At 51.4% G+C, this 18,949-nt stretch overlaps 1 protein-coding gene across 1 annotated transcript in view; it reads left to right on the top strand.

Annotated features, from left to right (window-relative positions):
• The window catches only part of LOC115124782 (macrophage mannose receptor 1-like), a 176,164-nt gene that overhangs the window by 108,618 nt on the left and 48,597 nt on the right, over positions 1 to 18,949 (top strand). The window contains exon 27 of the mRNA XM_065006003.1: positions 373 to 538. Within this exon, the coding sequence (XP_064862075.1) occupies positions 373 to 538 (166 nt within the window). The remainder of the gene's footprint in view (positions 1 to 372; positions 539 to 18,949) is intronic.

Here is an 18,949-nt window from a genome sequence, read left to right as displayed (position 1 = left end):
CTGTTTGGGGTTTTAGGCTGGGTTTCTGTACAGCGCTGTGTGACATCAGCTGATCTAAGAAGGGCTTTATAAATACATTTGATACATTTGATACAAGTTAATGGTTATCTGTAGCATCCAGATGGCCTTGGAATGTGTTGGGTGAACGGGAAGACGTCATGGCTGTAGGGGATACGGGTGGGTTTCAACCACAGGGTCGTCTACAGCACCACAAAATGGTGTTCAGATCATCAGGAAAGGCTAGTGTACTGTAATATAACATGGAGTTCAGATCGTCAGGGCGCTGCCAGCAGGAATCAAACCCATGAGAGTGACGTTGGGAGCGCCGTGCTCTACCAACTGACTTACAGCTGTAGTGGTTTGTTTTTTCAGACGCAAGGGTACTTCAGGTGGATGGACGGCTGGCCCTTGAGCATGGACCAGTGGGCCCAAGACGAGCCCAGCAGAGACCGGCCCTGTGTCTACCTGGATGTGGAAGGCACCTGGAAGACAGCCCTTTGTAACCACACCTACCCCAGTGTGTGTAAGCAATCCCTCGGTGAGACAGTCACTGAATCAAGTGTGTTAGTAGTCACCATGTGAGACAGTCTCCTACTCCAGTGAGTTAGTAGTCCCCAGGCGAGACAGGTACCTACCCCAGTGTGTTAGTAGTCACCAGGTGAGACAGATACCTACCCCAGTGTGTTAGTAGTCACCAGGTGAGACAGTAGTGTGTTAGTAGTCACCAGGTGAGACAGGTACCTACCCCAGTGTGTTAGTAGTCACCAGGTGAGACAGGTACCTACCCCAGTGTGTTAGTAGTCACCAGGTGAGACAGGTACCTACCCCAGTGTGTAAGTAGTCACCAGGTTAGACAGGTACCTACCCCAGTGTGTTAGTAGTCACCAGGTGTGACAGTCTCCTACTCCAGTGTGTTAGTAGTCACCAGGTTAGACAGGTACCTACCCCAGTGTGTTAGTAGTCACCAGGTTAGACAGGTATCTACCCCAGTGAGTTAGTAGTCACCAGGCAAGACAGGTACCTACCCCAGTGTGTTGGTAGTCCCCAGGTGTAACAGGTACCAACCCCAGTGTGTTAGTAGTCACCAGGTGAGACAGGTACCTACCCCAGTGTGTTAGTAGTCACCAGGTGTGACAGTCTCCTACCCCAGTGTGTTAGTTGTCCCCAGGCAAGACAGGTACCTACCCCAGTGTGTTAGTAGTCACCAGGTGAGACAGTTACCTACCCCAGTGTGATAGTTGTCCCCACGTAAGACAGGTACCTACCCCAGTGTGTTAGTAGTCACCAGGTGAGACAGTCTCCTACCCCAGTGTGTTAGTAGTCACCAGCTGACAATCTCCTACCTCAGTGTGTTAGTAGTCACCAGCTGACAGTCTCCTACCCAAGTGTGTTTGTAGTCACCAGGTGAGACAGGTACCTACCCCAGTGTGTTAGTAGTCACCAGGTGAGACAGGTACCTACTCCAGTGTGTTAGTAGTCCCCAGGCGAGACAGGAACCTACCCCAGTGTGATAGTAGTCCCCAGGTGAGACAGGTACCTACTCCAGTGTGTTAGTAGTCCCCAGGTGAGACAGGTACCAGCTGACAATCTCCTACCCCAGTGTGTTAGTCTTCACCAGGTGAGACAGGCCTCTACCCCAATGTGTTAGAAGTCCCCAGGTGAGACAGTCTCCTACCCCAGTGTGTTGGTAGTCACAAGGTTTGACAGGTACCTACCCCAGTGTGTTAGTAGTCACCAGGTGAGACAGGTACCTACCCCAGTGTGTTAGTAGTCACCAGGTGAGACAGGTACCTACCCCAGTGTGTTAGTAGTCACCAGGTGAGACAGGTACCTACCCCAGTGTGTAAGTAGTCACCAGGTTAGACAGGTACCTACCCCAGTGTGTTAGTAGTCACCAGGTGTGACAGTCTCCTACTCCAGTGTGTTAGTAGTCACCAGGTTAGACAGGTACCTACCCCAGTGTGTTAGTAGTCACCAGGTTAGACAGGTATCTACCCCAGTGAGTTAGTAGTCACCAGGCAAGACAGGTACCTACCCCAGTGTGTTGGTAGTCCCCAGGTGTAACAGGTACCAACCCCAGTGTGTTAGTAGTCACCAGGTGAGACAGGTACCTACCCCAGTGTGTTAGTAGTCACCAGGTGTGACAGTCTCCTACCCCAGTGTGTTAGTTGTCCCCAGGCAAGACAGGTACCTACCCCAGTGTGTTAGTAGTCACCAGGTGAGACAGTTACCTACCCCAGTGTGATAGTTGTCCCCACGTAAGACAGGTACCTACCCCAGTGTGTTAGTAGTCACCAGGTGAGACAGTCTCCTACCCCAGTGTGTTAGTAGTCACCAGCTGACAATCTCCTACCTCAGTGTGTTAGTAGTCACCAGCTGACAGTCTCCTACCCAAGTGTGTTTGTAGTCACCAGGTGAGACAGGTACCTACCCCAGTGTGTTAGTAGTCACCAGGTGAGACAGGTACCTACTCCAGTGTGTTAGTAGTCCCCAGGCGAGACAGGAACCTACCCCAGTGTGATAGTAGTCCCCAGGTGAGACAGGTACCTACTCCAGTGTGTTAGTAGTCCCCAGGTGAGACAGGTACCAGCTGACAATCTCCTACCCCAGTGTGTTAGTCTTCACCAGGTGAGACAGGCCTCTACCCCAATGTGTTAGAAGTCCCCAGGTGAGACAGTCTCCTACCCCAGTGTGTTGGTAGTCACAAGGTTTGACAGGTACCTACCCCAGTGTGTTAGTAGTCACCAGGTGAGACAGGTACCTACCCCAGTGTGTTAGTAGTCACCAGGTGAGACAGGTACCTACTCCAGTGTGTTAGTAGTCCCCAGGCGAGACAGGAACCTACCCCAGTGTGATAGTAGTCCCCAGGTGAGACAGGTACCTACTCCAGTGTGTTAGTAGTCCCCAGGTGAGACAGGTACCAGCTGACAATCTCCTACCCCAGTGTGTTAGTCTTCACCAGGTGAGACAGGCCTCTACCCCAATGTGTTAGAAGTCCCCAGGTGAGACAGGTACCTACCCCAGTGTGTTAGTAGTCACCAGTTGAGACAGGTACCTACCCCAGTGTGTTAGTAGTCACCAGTTGAGACAGGTACCTACCCCAGTGTGTTAGTAGTCACCAGTTGAGACAGTCACCTACCCCAGTATGTTAGTAGTCCCCAGGTGAGACAGGTACCTACTCCAGTGTGATAGTAGTCACTAGGTGAGACAGGTACCCACCCCAGTGTGTTAGTAGTCGCCAGGTGAGACAGGTACCTAACCCAGTGTGTTAGTAGTCACCAGCTGACAGTCTCCTACCCAAGTGTGTTAGTAGTCACCAGGTGAGACAGGTACCTACCCCAGTGTGTTAGTAGTCACCAGGTGAGACAGGTACCTACCCCAGTGTGTTAGTAGTCACCAGGTGAGACAGGTACCTACTCCAGTGTGTTAGTAGTCCCCAGGCGAGACAGGCACCTACCCCAGTGTGATAGTAGTCCCCAGGTGAGACAGGTACCTACTCCAGTGTGTTAGTAGTCACCAGCTGACAGTCTCCTACCCAAGTGTGTTAGTAGTCACCAGGTGAGACAGGTACCTACCCCAGTGTGTTAGTAGTCACCAGGTGAGACAGGTACCTACCCCAGTGTGTTAGTAGTCACCAGGTGAGACAGGTACCTACTCCAGTGTGTTAGTAGTCCCCAGGCGAGACAGGCACCTACCCCAGTGTGATAGTAGTCCCCAGGTGAGACAGGTACCTACTCCAGTGTGTTAGTAGTCCCCAGGTGAGACAGGTACCTACCCCAGTGTGTTAGTAGTCACCAGCTGACAATCTCCTACCTCAGTGTGTTAGTAGTCACCAGCTGACAGTCTCCTACCCAAGTGTGTTAGTAGTCACCAGGTGAGACAGGTACCTACCCCAGTGTGTTAGTAGTCACCAGGTGAGACAGGTACCTACTCCAGTGTGTTAGTAGTCCCCAGGCGAGACAGGAACCTACCCCAGTGTGATAGTAGTCCCCAGGTGAGACAGGTACCTACTCCAGTGCGTTAGTAGTCCCCAGGTGAGACAGGTACCAGCTGACAATCTCCTACCCCAGTGTGTTAGTCTTCACCAGGTGAGACAGGCCTCTACCCCAATGTGTTAGAAGACCCCAGGTGACACAGTCTCCTACCCCAGTGTGTTGGTAGTCACAAGGTTTGACAGGTACCTACCCCAGTGTGTTAGTAGTCACCAGGTGAGACAGGTACCTACCCCAGTGTGTTAGTAGTCACCAGGTGAGACAGGTACCATCCACAGTGTGTTAGTAGTCACCAGGTGAGACAGGTACTTACCCCAGTGTGTTAGTAGTCACCAGTTGAGACAGGTACCTACCCCAGTGTGTTAGTAGTCACCAGTTGAGAAAGGTACCTACCCCAGTGTGTTAGTAGTCACCAGTTGAGACAGGTACCTACCCCAGTGTGTTAGTAGTCACCAGTTGAGACAGTCACCTACCCCAGTATGTTAGTAGTCCCCAGGTGAGACAGGTACCTACCCCAGTGTGTTAGTAGTCACCAGGCAAGACAGGTACCTACCCCAGTGTGTTAGTAGTCACCAGGTGAGACAGGTACCTACCCCGGTGTGTTAGTAGTCACCAGGTGAGACAGGTACCTACCCCAGTGTGTTAGTAGTCACCAGGTGAGACAGGTACCTAACCCGGTGTGTTAGTAGTCACCAGGTGAGACAGGTACCTACCCCGGTGTGTTAGTAGTCACCAGGTGAGACAGGTACCTACCCCAGTGTGATAGTAGTCCCCAGGTGAGACAGTCTCCTACCCCAGTGTGTTACTATTCACCAGGTGAGACAGTCTCCTACCCCAGTGTGTTAGTAGTCCCCAGGTGAGACAGGTACCTACCCCAGTGTGATAGTAGTCCCCAGGTGAGACAGTCTCCTACCCCAGTGTGTTAGTAGTCACCAGGTGAGACAGGTACCTACCCCAGTGTGTTAGTAGTCACCAGGTGAGACAGGTACCTAACCCATTGTGTTAGTAGTCACCAGGTGAGACAGGTACCTAACCCATTGTGTTAGTAGTCCCCAGGTGAGACAGGTACCTACTCCCGTGTGATAGTAGTCACCAGGTGAGACAGTCTCCTACCCCAGTGTGTTAGTAGTCCCCAGGTGAGACAGTCTCCTACCCCAGTGTGTTAGTGGTCACCAGGTGAGACAGTCTCCTACCCCGGTGTGTTAGTAGTCCCCAGGTGAGACAGTTACCTACCCCAGTGTGTTAGTAGTCCCCAAGTGAGACAGTCTCCTACCCCGGTGTGTTAGTAGTCCCAGGGTGAGACAGTTACCTACCCCAGTGTGTTAGTAGTCCCCAAGTGAGACAGTCTCCTACCCCGGTGTGTTAGTAGTCCCCAAGTGAGACAGTCTCCTACCCCAGTGTGTTAGTAGTCCCCAGGTGAGACAGGTACCTACCCCAGTGTGTTAGTAGTCACCAGGTGAGAAAGGTACCTACCCCAGTGTGTTAGTAGTCCCCAAGTGAGACAGTCTCCTAACCCAGTGTGTTGGTAGTCACAAGGTTTGACAGGTATCTACCCCAGTGTGTTAGTAGTCACCAGGTGAGACAGGTACCTACCCCAGTGTGTTAGTAGTCACCAGGTGAGACAGGTACCATCCACAGTGTGTTAGTAGTCACCAGGTGAGACAGGTACCTACCCCAGTGTGTTAGTAGTCACCAGTTGAGACAGGTACCTACCCCAGTGTGTTAGTAGTCACCAGTTGAGACAGGTACCTACCCCAGTGTGTTAGTAGTCACCAGGTGAGAAAGGTACCTACCCCAGTGTGTTACTAGTCACCAGCTGACAGTCTCCTACCCAAGTGTGTTAGTAGTCACCAGGTGAGACAGGTACCTACCCCAGTGTGTTAGTAGTCACCAGGTGAGACAGGTACCTGTCTCACCTGGTGACACCTGAAACCCGGAGACACCTGAAACCCCACCTCTTTAAGGAATACCTAGGATAGGATAAAGTAATCCTTCTCACCCCCCTTAAAAGACCTAGATGCACTATTGTAAAGTGGCTGTTCCACTGGATGTCATAAGGTGAAAGCACCAATTTGTAAGTCGCTCTGGATAAGAGCGTCTGCTAAATGACTTAAATGTAAATGTAAATGTACCTACCCCAGTGTGTTAGTAGTCACCAGGTGAGACAGGTACCTACTCCAGTGCGTTAGTAGTCCCCAGGTGAGACAGGTACCAGCTGACAATCTCCTACCCCAGTGTGTTAGTCTTCACCAGGTGAGACAGGCCTCTACCCCAATGTGTTAGAAGTCCCCAGGTGAGACAGTCTCCTACCCCAGTGTGTTGGTAGTCACAAGGTTTGACAGTCTCCTACCCAAGTGTGTTAGTAGTCACCAGGTGAGACAGGTACCTACCCCAGTGTGTTAGTAGTCACCAGGTGAGACAGGTACCTACCCCAGTGTGTTAGTAGTCACCAGGTGAGACAGGTACCTACTCCAGTGTGTTAGTAGTCCCCAGGCGAGACAGGCACCTACCCCAGTGTGATAGTAGTCCCCAGGTGAGACAGGTACCTACTCCTCCCGTGTGATAGTAGTCACCAGGTGAGACAGTCTCCTACCCCAGTGTGTTAGTAGTCCCCAGGTGAGACAGTCTCCTACCCCAGTGTGTTAGTGGTCACCAGGTGAGACAGTCTCCTACCCCGGTGTGTTAGTAGTCCCCAGGTGAGACAGTTACCTACCCCAGTGTGTTAGTAGTCCCCAAGTGAGACAGTCTCCTACCCCGGTGTGTTAGTAGTCCCAGGGTGAGACAGTTACCTACCCCAGTGTGTTAGTAGTCCCCAAGTGAGACAGTCTCCTACCCCGGTGTGTTAGTAGTCCCCAAGTGAGACAGTCTCCTACCCCAGTGTGTTAGTAGTCCCCAGGTGAGACAGGTACCTACCCCAGTGTGTTAGTAGTCACCAGGTGAGAAAGGTACCTACCCCAGTGTGTTAGTAGTCCCCAAGTGAGACAGTCTCCTAACCCAGTGTGTTGGTAGTCACAAGGTTTGACAGGTATCTACCCCAGTGTGTTAGTAGTCACCAGGTGAGACAGGTACCTACCCCAGTGTGTTAGTAGTCACCAGGTGAGACAGGTACCATCCACAGTGTGTTAGTAGTCACCAGGTGAGACAGGTACCTACCCCAGTGTGTTAGTAGTCACCAGTTGAGACAGGTACCTACCCCAGTGTGTTAGTAGTCACCAGTTGAGACAGGTACCTACCCCAGTGTGTTAGTAGTCACCAGGTGAGAAAGGTACCTACCCCAGTGTGTTACTAGTCACCAGCTGACAGTCTCCTACCCAAGTGTGTTAGTAGTCACCAGGTGAGACAGGTACCTACCCCAGTGTGTTAGTAGTCACCAGGTGAGACAGGTACCTGTCTCACCTGGTGACACCTGAAACCCGGAGACACCTGAAACCCCACCTCTTTAAGGAATACCTAGGATAGGATAAAGTAATCCTTCTCACCCCCCCTTAAAAGACCTAGATGCACTATTGTAAAGTGGCTGTTCCACTGGATGTCATAAGGTGAAAGCACCAATTTGTAAGTCGCTCTGGATAAGAGCGTCTGCTAAATGACTTAAATGTAAATGTAAATGTACCTACCCCAGTGTGTTAGTAGTCACCAGGTGAGACAGGTACCTACTCCAGTGCGTTAGTAGTCCCCAGGTGAGACAGGTACCAGCTGACAATCTCCTACCCCAGTGTGTTAGTCTTCACCAGGTGAGACAGGCCTCTACCCCAATGTGTTAGAAGTCCCCAGGTGAGACAGTCTCCTACCCCAGTGTGTTGGTAGTCACAAGGTTTGACAGTCTCCTACCCAAGTGTGTTAGTAGTCACCAGGTGAGACAGGTACCTACCCCAGTGTGTTAGTAGTCACCAGGTGAGACAGGTACCTACCCCAGTGTGTTAGTAGTCACCAGGTGAGACAGGTACCTACTCCAGTGTGTTAGTAGTCCCCAGGCGAGACAGGCACCTACCCCAGTGTGATAGTAGTCCCCAGGTGAGACAGGTACCTACTCCCAGTGTGATAGTAGTCACCAGGTGAGACAGTCTCCTACCCCAGTGTGTTAGTAGTCCCCAGGTGAGACAGTCTCCTACCCCAGTGTGTTAGTGGTCACCAGGTGAGACAGTCTCCTACCCCGGTGTGTTAGTAGTCCCCAGGTGAGACAGTTACCTACCCCAGTGTGTTAGTAGTCTCCTACCAGTGTGTTAGAGTCCCAGGGTGAGACAGTTACCTACCCCAGTGTGTTAGTAGTCCCCAGTGACAGACCCGGTGTGTTAGTAGTCCCCAGTGAGACAGTCTCCTACCCCAGTGTGTTAGTAGTCCCCAGGTGAGACAGGTACCTACCCCAGTGTGTTAGTAGTCACCAGGTGAGAAAGGTACCTACCCCAGTGTGTTAGTAGTCCCCAAGTGAGACAGTCTCCTAACCCAGTGTGTTGGTAGTCAAGGTTTGACAGGTATCTACCCCAGTGTGTTAGTAGTCACCAGGTGAGACAGGTACCTACCCCAGTGTGTTAGTAGTCACCAGGTGAGACAGGTACCATCCACAGTGTGTTAGTAGTCACCAGGTGAGAAGGTACCTACCCCAGTGTGTTAGTAGTCACCAGTTGAGACAGGTACCTACCCCAGTGTGTTAGTAGTCACCAGTTGAGACAGGTACCTACCCCAGTGTGTTAGTAGTCACCAGTACCTACCCCAGTGTGTTACTAGTCACCAGCTGACAGTCTCCCCCAGTGTGTTAGTAGTCACCAGGTGAGACAGGTCACCCCAGGTGAGACAGATAAAGTCACCTAAAAGACCCCAGTGTGTTGGATGTCATAAGTGAAAGCACCAATTTGTAAGTCGCTCTGGATAAGTGCTAAATGACTTAAATGTACATGTAAATGTACCTACCCCAGTGTGTTAGTAGTCACCAGGTGAGACAGGTGCGTTAGTAGTCCCCAGGTGAGACAGGTACCAGCTGACAATCTCCTACCCCAGTGTGTTAGTCTTCACCAGGTGAGACAGGCCTCTACCCCAATGTGTTAGAAGTCCCCAGGTGAGACAGTCTCCTACCCCAGTGTGTTGGTAGTCACAAGGTTTGACAGTCTCCTACCCCAGTGTGTTAGTAGTCACCAGGTGAGACAGGTACCTACCCCAGTGTGTTAGTAGTCACCAGGTGAGACAGGTACCTACCCCAGTGTGTTAGTAGTCACCAGGTGAGACAGGTACCTACTCCAGTGTGTTAGTAGTCCCAGTTGAGACAGGCACCTACCCCAGTGTGTTAGTAGTCACCAGTTGAGACAGGTACCTACTCCAGTGTGTTAGTACCCAGGTGAGACAGGTACCTACCCCAGTGTGTTAGTAGTCACCAGGTGAGACAGTGTACCTACCCCAGCTGACAGTCTCCTACCCAAGTGTGTTAGTAGTCACCAGGTGAGACAGGTACCTACCCCAGTGTGTTAGTAGTCACCAGGTGAGACAGGTACCTACTCCAGTGTGTTAGTAGTCCCCAGTTGAGACAGGAACCTACCCCAGTGTGATAGTAGTCCCCAGGTGAGACAGGTACCTACCCCAGTGTGTTAGTAGTCCCCAGGTGAGACAGGTACCAGCTGACAATCTCCTACCCCAGTGTGTTAGTCTTCACCAGGTGAGACAGGCCTCTACCCCAATGTGTTAGAAGTCCCCAGGTGAGACAGTCTCCTACCCCAGTGTGTTGGTAGTCACAAGGTTTGACAGGTACCTACCCCAGTGTGTTAGTAGTCACCAGGTGAGACAGGTACCTACCCCAGTGTGTTAGTAGTCACCAGGTGAGACAGGTACCATCCACAGTGTGTTAGTAGTCACCAGTTGAGAAAGGTACCTACCCCAGTGTGTTAGTAGTCACCAGTTGAGACAGGTACCTACCCCAGTGTGTTAGTAGTCACCAGTTGAGACAGGTACCTACCCCAGTGTGTTAGTAGTCACCAGGTGAGAAAGGTACCTACCCCAGTGTGTTAGTAGTCACCAGGTGAGACAGGTACCTACCCCAGTGTGTTAGTAGTCACCAGGTGAGACAGTCTCCTACCCCAGTGTGTTAGTAGTCACCAGGTGAGACAGGTACCTACCCCAGTGTGTTAGTAGTCACCAGGTGAGACAGGTACCTAACCCATTGTGTTAGTAGTCACCAGGTGAGACAGGTACCTAACCCAGTGTGTTAGTAGTCCCCAGGTGAGACAGGTACCTACTCCCGTGTGATAGTAGTCACCAGGTGAGACAGTCTCCTACCCCAGTGTGTTAGTAGTCCCCAGGTGAGACAGTCTCCTACCCCAGTGTGTTAGTAGTCACCAGGTGAGACAGTCTCCTACCCCAGTGTGTTAGTAGTCCCCAGGTGAGACAGTTACCTACCCCAGTGTGTTAGTAGTCCCCAGGTGAGACAGGTACCTACCCCGGTGTGTTAGTAGTCCCAGGGTGAGACAGTTACCTACCCCAGTGTGTTAGTAGTCCCCAGTGAGACAGTCTCCACCCCGGTGTGTTAGTAGTCCCCAAGTGAGACAGTCTCCTACCCCAGTGTGTTAGTAGTCCCCAGGTGAGACAGGTACCTACCCCAGTGTGTTAGTAGTCACCAGGTGAGAAAGGTACCTACCCCAGTGTGTTAGTAGTCCCCAAGTGAGACAGTCTCCCTAACCCAGTGTGTTGGTAGTCACAAGGTTTGACAGGTATCTACCCCAGTGTGTTAGTAGTCACCAGGTGAGACAGGTACCTACCCCAGTGTGTTAGTAGTCACCAGGTGAGACAGGTACCATCCACAGTGTGTTAGTAGTCACCAGGTGAGACAGGTACCTACCCCAGTGTGTTAGTAGTCACCAGTTGAGACAGGTACCTACCCCAGTGTGTTAGTAGTCACCAGTTGAGACAGGTACCTACCCCAGTGTGTTAGTAGTCACCAGGTGAGAAAGGTACCTACCCCAGTGTGTTACTAGTCACCAGCTGACAGTCTCCTACCCAAGTGTGTTAGTAGTCACCAGGTGAGACAGGTACCTACCCCAGTGTGTTAGTAGTCACCAGGTGAGACAGGTACCTGTCTCACCTGGTGACACCTGAAACCTGAGACACCTGAAACCCCACCTCAGGAATACCTAGGATAGGATAAAGTAATCCTTCTCACCCCCCTTAAAAGACCTAGATGCACTATTGTAAAGTGGCTGTTCCACTGGATGTCATAAGGTGAAAGCACCAATTTGTGTGTCTGGTAGTCAATGACTTAAATGTAAATGTAAATGTACCTACCCCAGTGTGTTAGTAGTCACCAGGTGAGACAGGTACCTACTCCAGTGCGTTAGTAGTCCCCAGGTGAGACAGGTACCAGCTGACAATCTCCTACCCCAGTGTGTTAGTCTTCACCAGGTGAGACAGGCCTCTACCCCAATGTGTTAGAAGTCCCCAGGTGAGACAGTCTCCTACCCCAGTGTGTTGGTAGTCACAAGGTTTGACAGTCTCCTACCCAAGTGTGTTAGTAGTCACCAGGTGAGACAGGTACCTACCCCAGTGTGTTAGTAGTCACCAGGTGAGACAGGTACCTACCCCAGTGTGTTAGTAGTCACCAGGTGAGACAGGTACCTACTCCAGTGTGTTAGTAGTCCCCAGGCGAGACAGGCACCTACCCCAGTGTGATAGTAGTCCCCAGGTGAGACAGGTACCTACTCCAGTGTGTTAGTAGTCCCCAGGTGAGACAGGTACCTACCCCAGTGTGTAGTAGTCACCGGCTGACAATCTCCTACCTCAGTGTGTTAGTAGTCACCAGCTGACAGTCTCCTACCCAAGTGTGTTAGTAGTCACCAGGTGAGACAGGTACCTACCCCAGTGTGTTAGTAGTCACCAGGTGAGACAGGTACCTACTCCAGCGTGTTAGTAGTCCCCAGGCGAGACAGGAACCTACCCCAGTGTGATAGTAGTCCCCAGGTGAGACAGGTACCTACTCCAGTGCGTTAGTAGTCCCCAGGTGAGACAGGTAACAGCTGACAATCTCCTACCCCAGTGTGTTAGTCTTCACCAGGTGAGACAGGCCTCTACCCCAATGTGTTAGAAGTCCCCAGGTGAGACAGTCTCCTACCCCAGTGTGTTGGTAGTCACAAGGTTTGACAGGTACCTACCCCAGTGTGTTAGTAGTCACCAGGTGAGACAGGTACCTACCCCAGTGTGTTAGTAGTCACCAGGTGAGACAGGTACCATCCACAGTGTGTTAGTAGTCACCAGGTGAGACAGGTACCTACCCCAGTGTGTTAGTAGTCACCAGTTGAGACAGGTACTTACCCCAGTGTGTTAGTAGTCACCAGTTGAGACAGGTACCTACCCCAGTGTGTTAGTAGTCACCAGTTGAGAAAGGTACCTACCCCAGTGTGTTAGTAGTCACCAGTTGAGACAGGTACCTACCCCAGTGTGTTAGTAGTCACCAGTTGAGACAGTCACCTACCCCAGTATGTTAGTAGTCCCCAGGTGAGACAGGTACCTACCCCGGTGTGTTAGTAGTCACCAGGTGAGACAGGTACCTACCCCAGTGTGTTAGTAGTCACCAGGTGAGACAGGTACCTAACCCGGTGTGTTAGTAGTCACCAGGTGAGACAGGTACCTACCCCGGTGTGTTAGTAGTCACCAGGTGAGACAGGTACCTACCCCAGTGTGTTAGTAGTCACCAGTTGAGACAGTCACCTACCCCAGTGTGTTAGTAGTCACCAGGTGAGACAGGTACCTACCCCAGTGTGTTAGTAGTCACCAGGTGAGACAGGTACCTACTCCAGTGTGTTAGTAGTCCCCAGGCGAGACAGGCACCTACCCCAGTGTGATAGTAGTCCCCAGGTGAGACAGGTACCTACTCCAGTGTGTTAGTAGTCCCCAGGTGAGACAGGTACCTACCCCAGTGTGTTAGTAGTCACCGGCTGACAATCTCCTACCTCAGTGTGTTAGTAGTCACCAGCTGACAGTCTCCTACCCAAGTGTGTTAGTAGTCACCAGGTGAGACAGGTACCTACCCCAGTGTGTTAGTAGTCACCAGGTGAGACAGGTACCTACTCCAGTGTGTTAGTAGTCCCCAGGTGAGACAGGTACCAGCTGACAATCTCCTACCCCAGTGTGTTAGTCTTCACCAGGTGAGACAGGCCTCTACCCCAATGTGTTAGAAGTCCCCAGGTGAGACAGTCTCCTACCCCAGTGTGTTGGTAGTCACAAGGTTTGACAGGTACCTACCCCAGTGTGTTAGTAGTCACCAGGTGAGACAGGTACCTACCCCAGTGTGTTAGTAGTCACCAGGTGAGACAGGTACCATCCACAGTGTGTTAGTAGTCACCAGGTGAGACAGGTACCTACCCCAGTGTGTTAGTAGTCACCAGTTGAGACAGGTACTTACCCCAGTGTGTTAGTAGTCACCAGTTGAGACAGGTACCTACCCCAGTGTGTTAGTAGTCACCAGTTGAGAAAGGTACCTACCCCAGTGTGTTAGTAGTCACCAGTTGAGACAGGTACCTACCCCAGTGTGTTAGTAGTCACCAGTTGAGACAGGTACCTACCCCAGTGTGTTAGTAGTCACCAGTTGAGACAGTCACCTACCCCAGTATGTTAGTAGTCACCAGGTGAGACATGTACCTACCCCAGTGTGTTAGTAGTCACCAGGTGAGACAGGTACCTACTCCAGTGCGTTAGTAGTCCCCAGGTGAGACAGGTACCAGCTGACAATCTCCTACCCCAGTGTGTTAGTCTTCACCAGGTGAGACAGGCCTCTACCCCAATGTGTTAGAAGTCCCCAGGTGAGACAGTCTCCTACCCCAGTGTGTTGGTAGTCACAAGGTTTGACAGGTACCTACCCCAGTGTGTTAGTAGTCACCAGGTGAGACAGGTACCTACCCCAGTGTGTTAGTAGTCACCAGGTGAGACAGGTACCATCCACAGTGTGTTAGTAGTCACCAGGTGAGACAGGTACCTACCCCAGTGTGTTAGTAGTCACCAGTTGAGACAGGTACTTACCCCAGTGTGTTAGTAGTCACCAGTTGAGACAGGTACCTACCCCAGTGTGTTAGTAGTCACCAGGTGAGAAAGGTACCTACCCCAGTGTGTTAGTAGTCACCAGTTGAGACAGGTACCTACCCCAGTGTGTTAGTAGTCACCAGTTGAGAAAGGTACCTACCCCAGTGTGTTAGTAGTCACCAGTTGAGACAGGTACCTACCCCAGTGTGTTAGTAGTCACCAGGTGAGACAGGTACCTACCCCAGTGTGTTAGTAGTCACCAGGTGAGACAGGTACCTACTCCAGTGTGTTAGTAGTCCCCAGGCGAGACAGGCACCTACCCCAGTGTGATAGTAGTCCCCAGGTGAGACAGGTACCTACTCCAGTGTGTTAGTAGTCCCCAGGTGAGACAGGTACCTACCCCAGTGTGTTAGTAGTCACCGGCTGACAATCTCCTACCTCAGTGTGTTAGTAGTCACCAGCTGACAGTCTCCTACCCAAGTGTGTTAGTAGTCACCAGGTGAGACAGGTACCTACCCCAGTGTGTTAGTAGTCACCAGGTGAGACAGGTACCTACTCCAGTGTGTTAGTAGTCCCCAGGTGAGACAGGTACCAGCTGACAATCTCCTACCCCAGTGTGTTAGTCTTCACCAGGTGAGACAGGCCTCTACCCCAATGTGTTAGAAGTCCCCAGGTGAGACAGTCTCCTACCCCAGTGTGTTGGTAGTCACAAGGTTTGACAGGTACCTACCCCAGTGTGTTAGTAGTCACCAGGTGAGACAGGTACCTACCCCAGTGTGTTAGTAGTCACCAGGTGAGACAGGTACCATCCACAGTGTGTTAGTAGTCACCAGGTGAGACAGGTACCTACCCCAGTGTGTTAGTAGTCACCAGTTGAGACAGGTACTTACCCCAGTGTGTTAGTAGTCACCAGTTGAGACAGGTACCTACCCCAGTGTGTTAGTAGTCACCAGTTGAGAAAGGTACCTACCCCAGTGTGTTAGTAGTCACCAGTTGAGACAGGTACCTACCCCAGTGTGTTAGTAGTCACCAGTTGAGACAGGTACCTACCCCAGTGTGTTAGTAGTCACCAGTTGAGACAGTCACCTACCCCAGTATGTTAGTAGTCACCAGGTGAGACATGTACCTACCCCAGTGTGTTAGTAGTCACCAGGTGAGACAGGTACCTACTCCAGTGCGTTAGTAGTCCCCAGGTGAGACAGGTACCAGCTGACAATCTCCTACCCCAGTGTGTTAGTCTTCACCAGGTGAGACAGGCCTCTACCCCAATGTGTTAGAAGTCCCCAGGTGAGACAGTCTCCTACCCCAGTGTGTTGGTAGTCACAAGGTTTGACAGGTACCTACCCCAGTGTGTAGTAGTCACCAGGTGAGACAGGTACCTACCCCAGTGTGTTAGTAGTCACCAGGTGAGACAGGTACCATCCACAGTGTGTTAGTAGTCACCAGGTGAGACAGGTACCTACCCCAGTGTGTTAGTAGTCACCAGTTGAGACAGGTACTTACCCCAGTGTGTTAGTAGTCACCAGTTGAGACAGGTACCTACCCCAGTGTGTTAGTAGTCACCAGGTGAGAAAGGTACCTACCCCAGTGTGTTAGTAGTCACCAGTTGAGACAGGTACCTACCCCAGTGTGTTAGTAGTCACCAGTTGAGAAAGGTACCTACCCCAGTGTGTTAGTAGTCACCAGTTGAGACAGGTACCTACCCCAGTGTGTTAGTAGTCACCAGTTGAGACAGTCACCTACCCCAGTATGTTAGTAGTCCCCAGGTGAGACAGGTACCTACCCCAGTGTGTTAGTAGTCACCAGGCAAGACAGGTACCTACCCCAGTGTGTTAGTAGTCACCAGGTGAGACAGGTACCTACCCCAGTGTGTTAGTAGTCACCAGGTGAGACAGGTACCTAACCCGGTGTGTTAGTAGTCACCAGGTGAGACAGGTACCTACCCCGGTGTGTTAGTAGTCACCAGGTGAGACAGGTACCTACCCCAGTGTGTTAGTAGTCACCAGGTGAGACAGGTACCATCCACAGTGTGTTAGTAGTCACCAGGTGAGACAGGTACCTACCCCAGTGTGTTAGTATTCACCAGTTGAGACAGGTACCTACCCCAGTGTGTTAGTAGTCACCAGTTGAGACAGGTACCTAGCCCAGTGTGTTAGTAGTCACCAGGTGAGAAAGGTACCTACCCCAGTGTGTTACTAGTCACCAGCTGACAGTCTCCTACCCAAGTGTGTTAGTAGTCACCAGGTGAGACATGTACCTACCCCAGTGTGTTAGTAGTCACCAGGTGAGACAGGTACCTACTCCAGTGCATTAGTAGTCCCCAGGTGAGACAGGTACCAGCTGACAATCTCCTACCCCAGTGTGTTAGTCTTCACCAGGTGAGACAGGCCTCTACCCCAATGTGTTAGAAGTCCCCAGGTGAGACAGTCTCTTACCCCAGTGTGTTGGTAGTCACAAGGTTTGACAGGTACCTACCCCAGTGTGTTAGTAGTCACCAGGTGAGACAGGTACCTACCCCAGTGTGTTAGTAGTCACCAGGTGAGACAGGTACCATCCACAGTGTGTTAGTAGTCACCAGGTGAGACAGGTACCTACCCCAGTGTGTTAGTAGTCACCAGTTGAGACAGGTACTTACCCCAGTGTGTTAGTAGTCACCAGTTGAGACAGGTACCTACCCCAGTGTGTTAGTAGTCACCAGGTGAGAAAGGTACCTACCCCAGTGTGTTAGTAGTCACCAGTTGAGACAGGTACCTACCCCAGTGTGTTAGTAGTCACCAGTTGAGAAAGGTACCTACCCCAGTGTGTTAGTAGTCACCAGTTGAGACAGGTACCTACCCCAGTGTGTTAGTAGTCACCAGTTGAGACAGTCACCTACCCCAGTATGTTAGTAGTCCCCAGGTGAGACAGGTACCTACCCCAGTGTGTTAGTAGTCACCAGGCAAGACAGGTACCTACCCCAGTGTGTTAGTAGTCACCAGGTGAGACAGGTACCTACCCGGTGTGTTAGTAGTCACCAGGTGAGACAGGTACCTACCCCAGTGTGTTAGTAGTCACCAGGTGAGACAGGTACCTAACCCGGTGTGTTAGTAGTCACCAGGTGAGACAGGTACCTACCCCGGTGTGTTAGTAGTCACCAGGTGAGACAGTCTCCTACCCCAGTGTGTTACTATTCACCAGGTGAGACAGGTACCTACCCCAGTGTGATAGTAGTCACCAGTTGAGACAGTCTCCTACCCCAGTGTGTTAGTAGTCCCCAGGTGAGACAGGTACCTACCCCAGTGTGATAGTAGTCCCCAGGTGAGACAGTCTCCTACCCCAGTGTGTTAGTAGTCACCAGGTGAGACAGGTACCTACCCCAGTGTGTTAGTAGTCACCAGGTGAGACAGGTACCTAAACCATTGTGTTAGTAGTCCCCAGGTGAGACAGGTACCTACTCCCGTGTGATAGTAGTCACCAGGTGAGACAGGTACCTACCCCAGTGTGTTAGTAGTCACCAGGTGAGAAAGGTACCTACCCCAGTGTGTTAGTAGTCCCCAAGTGAGACAGTCTCCTAACCCAGTGTGTTGGTAGTCACAAGGTTTGACAGGTATCTACCCCAGTGTGTTAGTAGTCACCAGGTGAGACAGGTACCTACCCCAGTGTGTTAGTAGTCACCAGGTGAGACAGGTACCATCCACAGTGTGTTAGTAGTCACCTGGTGAGACAGGTACCTACCCCAGTGTGTTAGTAGTCACCAGTTGAGACAGGTACCTACCCCAGTGTGTTAGTAGTCACCAGTTGAGACAGGTACCTACCCCAGTGTGTTAGTAGTCACCAGGTGAGAAGGTACCTACCCCAGTGTGTTACTAGTCACCAGCTGACAGTCTCCTACCCAAGTGTGTTAGTATTCACCAGGTGAGACAGGTACCTACCCCAGTGTGTTAGTAGTCACCAGGTGAGAAAGGTACCTACCCCAGTGTGTTAGTAGTCCCAGGGTGAGACAGTTACCTACCCCAGTATGTTAGTAGTCACCAGGTGAGACAGGTACCTACCCCAGTGTGTTAGTAGTCACCAGTTGAGACAGTCACCTACCCCAGTGTGTTAGTAGTCACCAGGTGAGACAGGTACCTACCCCAGTGTGTTAGTAGTCACCAGGTGAGACAGGTACCTACTCCAGTGTGTTAGTAGTCCCCAGGCGAGACAGGCACCTACCCCAGTGTGATAGTAGTCCCCAGGTGAGACAGGTACCTACTCCAGTGTGTTAGTAGTCCCCAGGTGAGACAGGTACCTACCCCAGTGTGTTAGTAGTCACCGGCTGACAATCTCCTACCTCAGTGTGTTAGTAGTCACCAGCTGACAGTCTCCTACCCAAGTGTGTTAGTAGTCACCAGGTGAGACAGGTACCTACCCCAGTGTGTTAGTAGTCACCAGGTGAGACAGGTACCTACTCCAGTGTGTTAGTAGTCCCCAGGTGAGACAGGTACCAGCTGACAATCTCCTACCCCAGTGTGTTAGTCTTCACCAGGTGAGACAGGCCTCTACCCCAATGTGTTAGAAGTCCCCAGGTGAGACAGTCTCCTACCCCAGTGTGTTGGTAGTCACAAGGTTTGACAGGTACCTACCCCAGTGTGTTAGTAGTCACCAGGTGAGACAGGTACCATCCACAGTGTGTTAGTAGTCACCAGGTGAGACAGGTACCTACCCCAGTGTGTTAGTAGTCACCAGTTGAGACAGGTACTTACCCCAGTGTGTTAGTAGTCACCAGTTGAGACAGGTACCTACCCCAGTGTGTTAGTAGTCACCAGTTGAGAAAGGTACCTACCCCAGTGTGTTAGTAGTCACCAGTTGAGACAGGTACCTACCCCAGTGTGTTAGTAGTCACCAGTTGAGACAGGTACCTACCCCAGTGTGTTAGTAGTCACCAGTTGAGACAGTCACCTACCCCAGTATGTTAGTAGTCACCAGGTGAGACATGTACCTACCCCAGT

This window comes from Oncorhynchus nerka, linkage group LG20, assembly GCF_034236695.1.
Source record: "Oncorhynchus nerka isolate Pitt River linkage group LG20, Oner_Uvic_2.0, whole genome shotgun sequence".
NCBI lineage: Eukaryota > Metazoa > Chordata > Actinopteri > Salmoniformes > Salmonidae > Oncorhynchus > Oncorhynchus nerka.
Note: the sequence above shows the minus strand (reverse complement) of the source record. Positions and strands in the feature narration are given on the sequence as shown.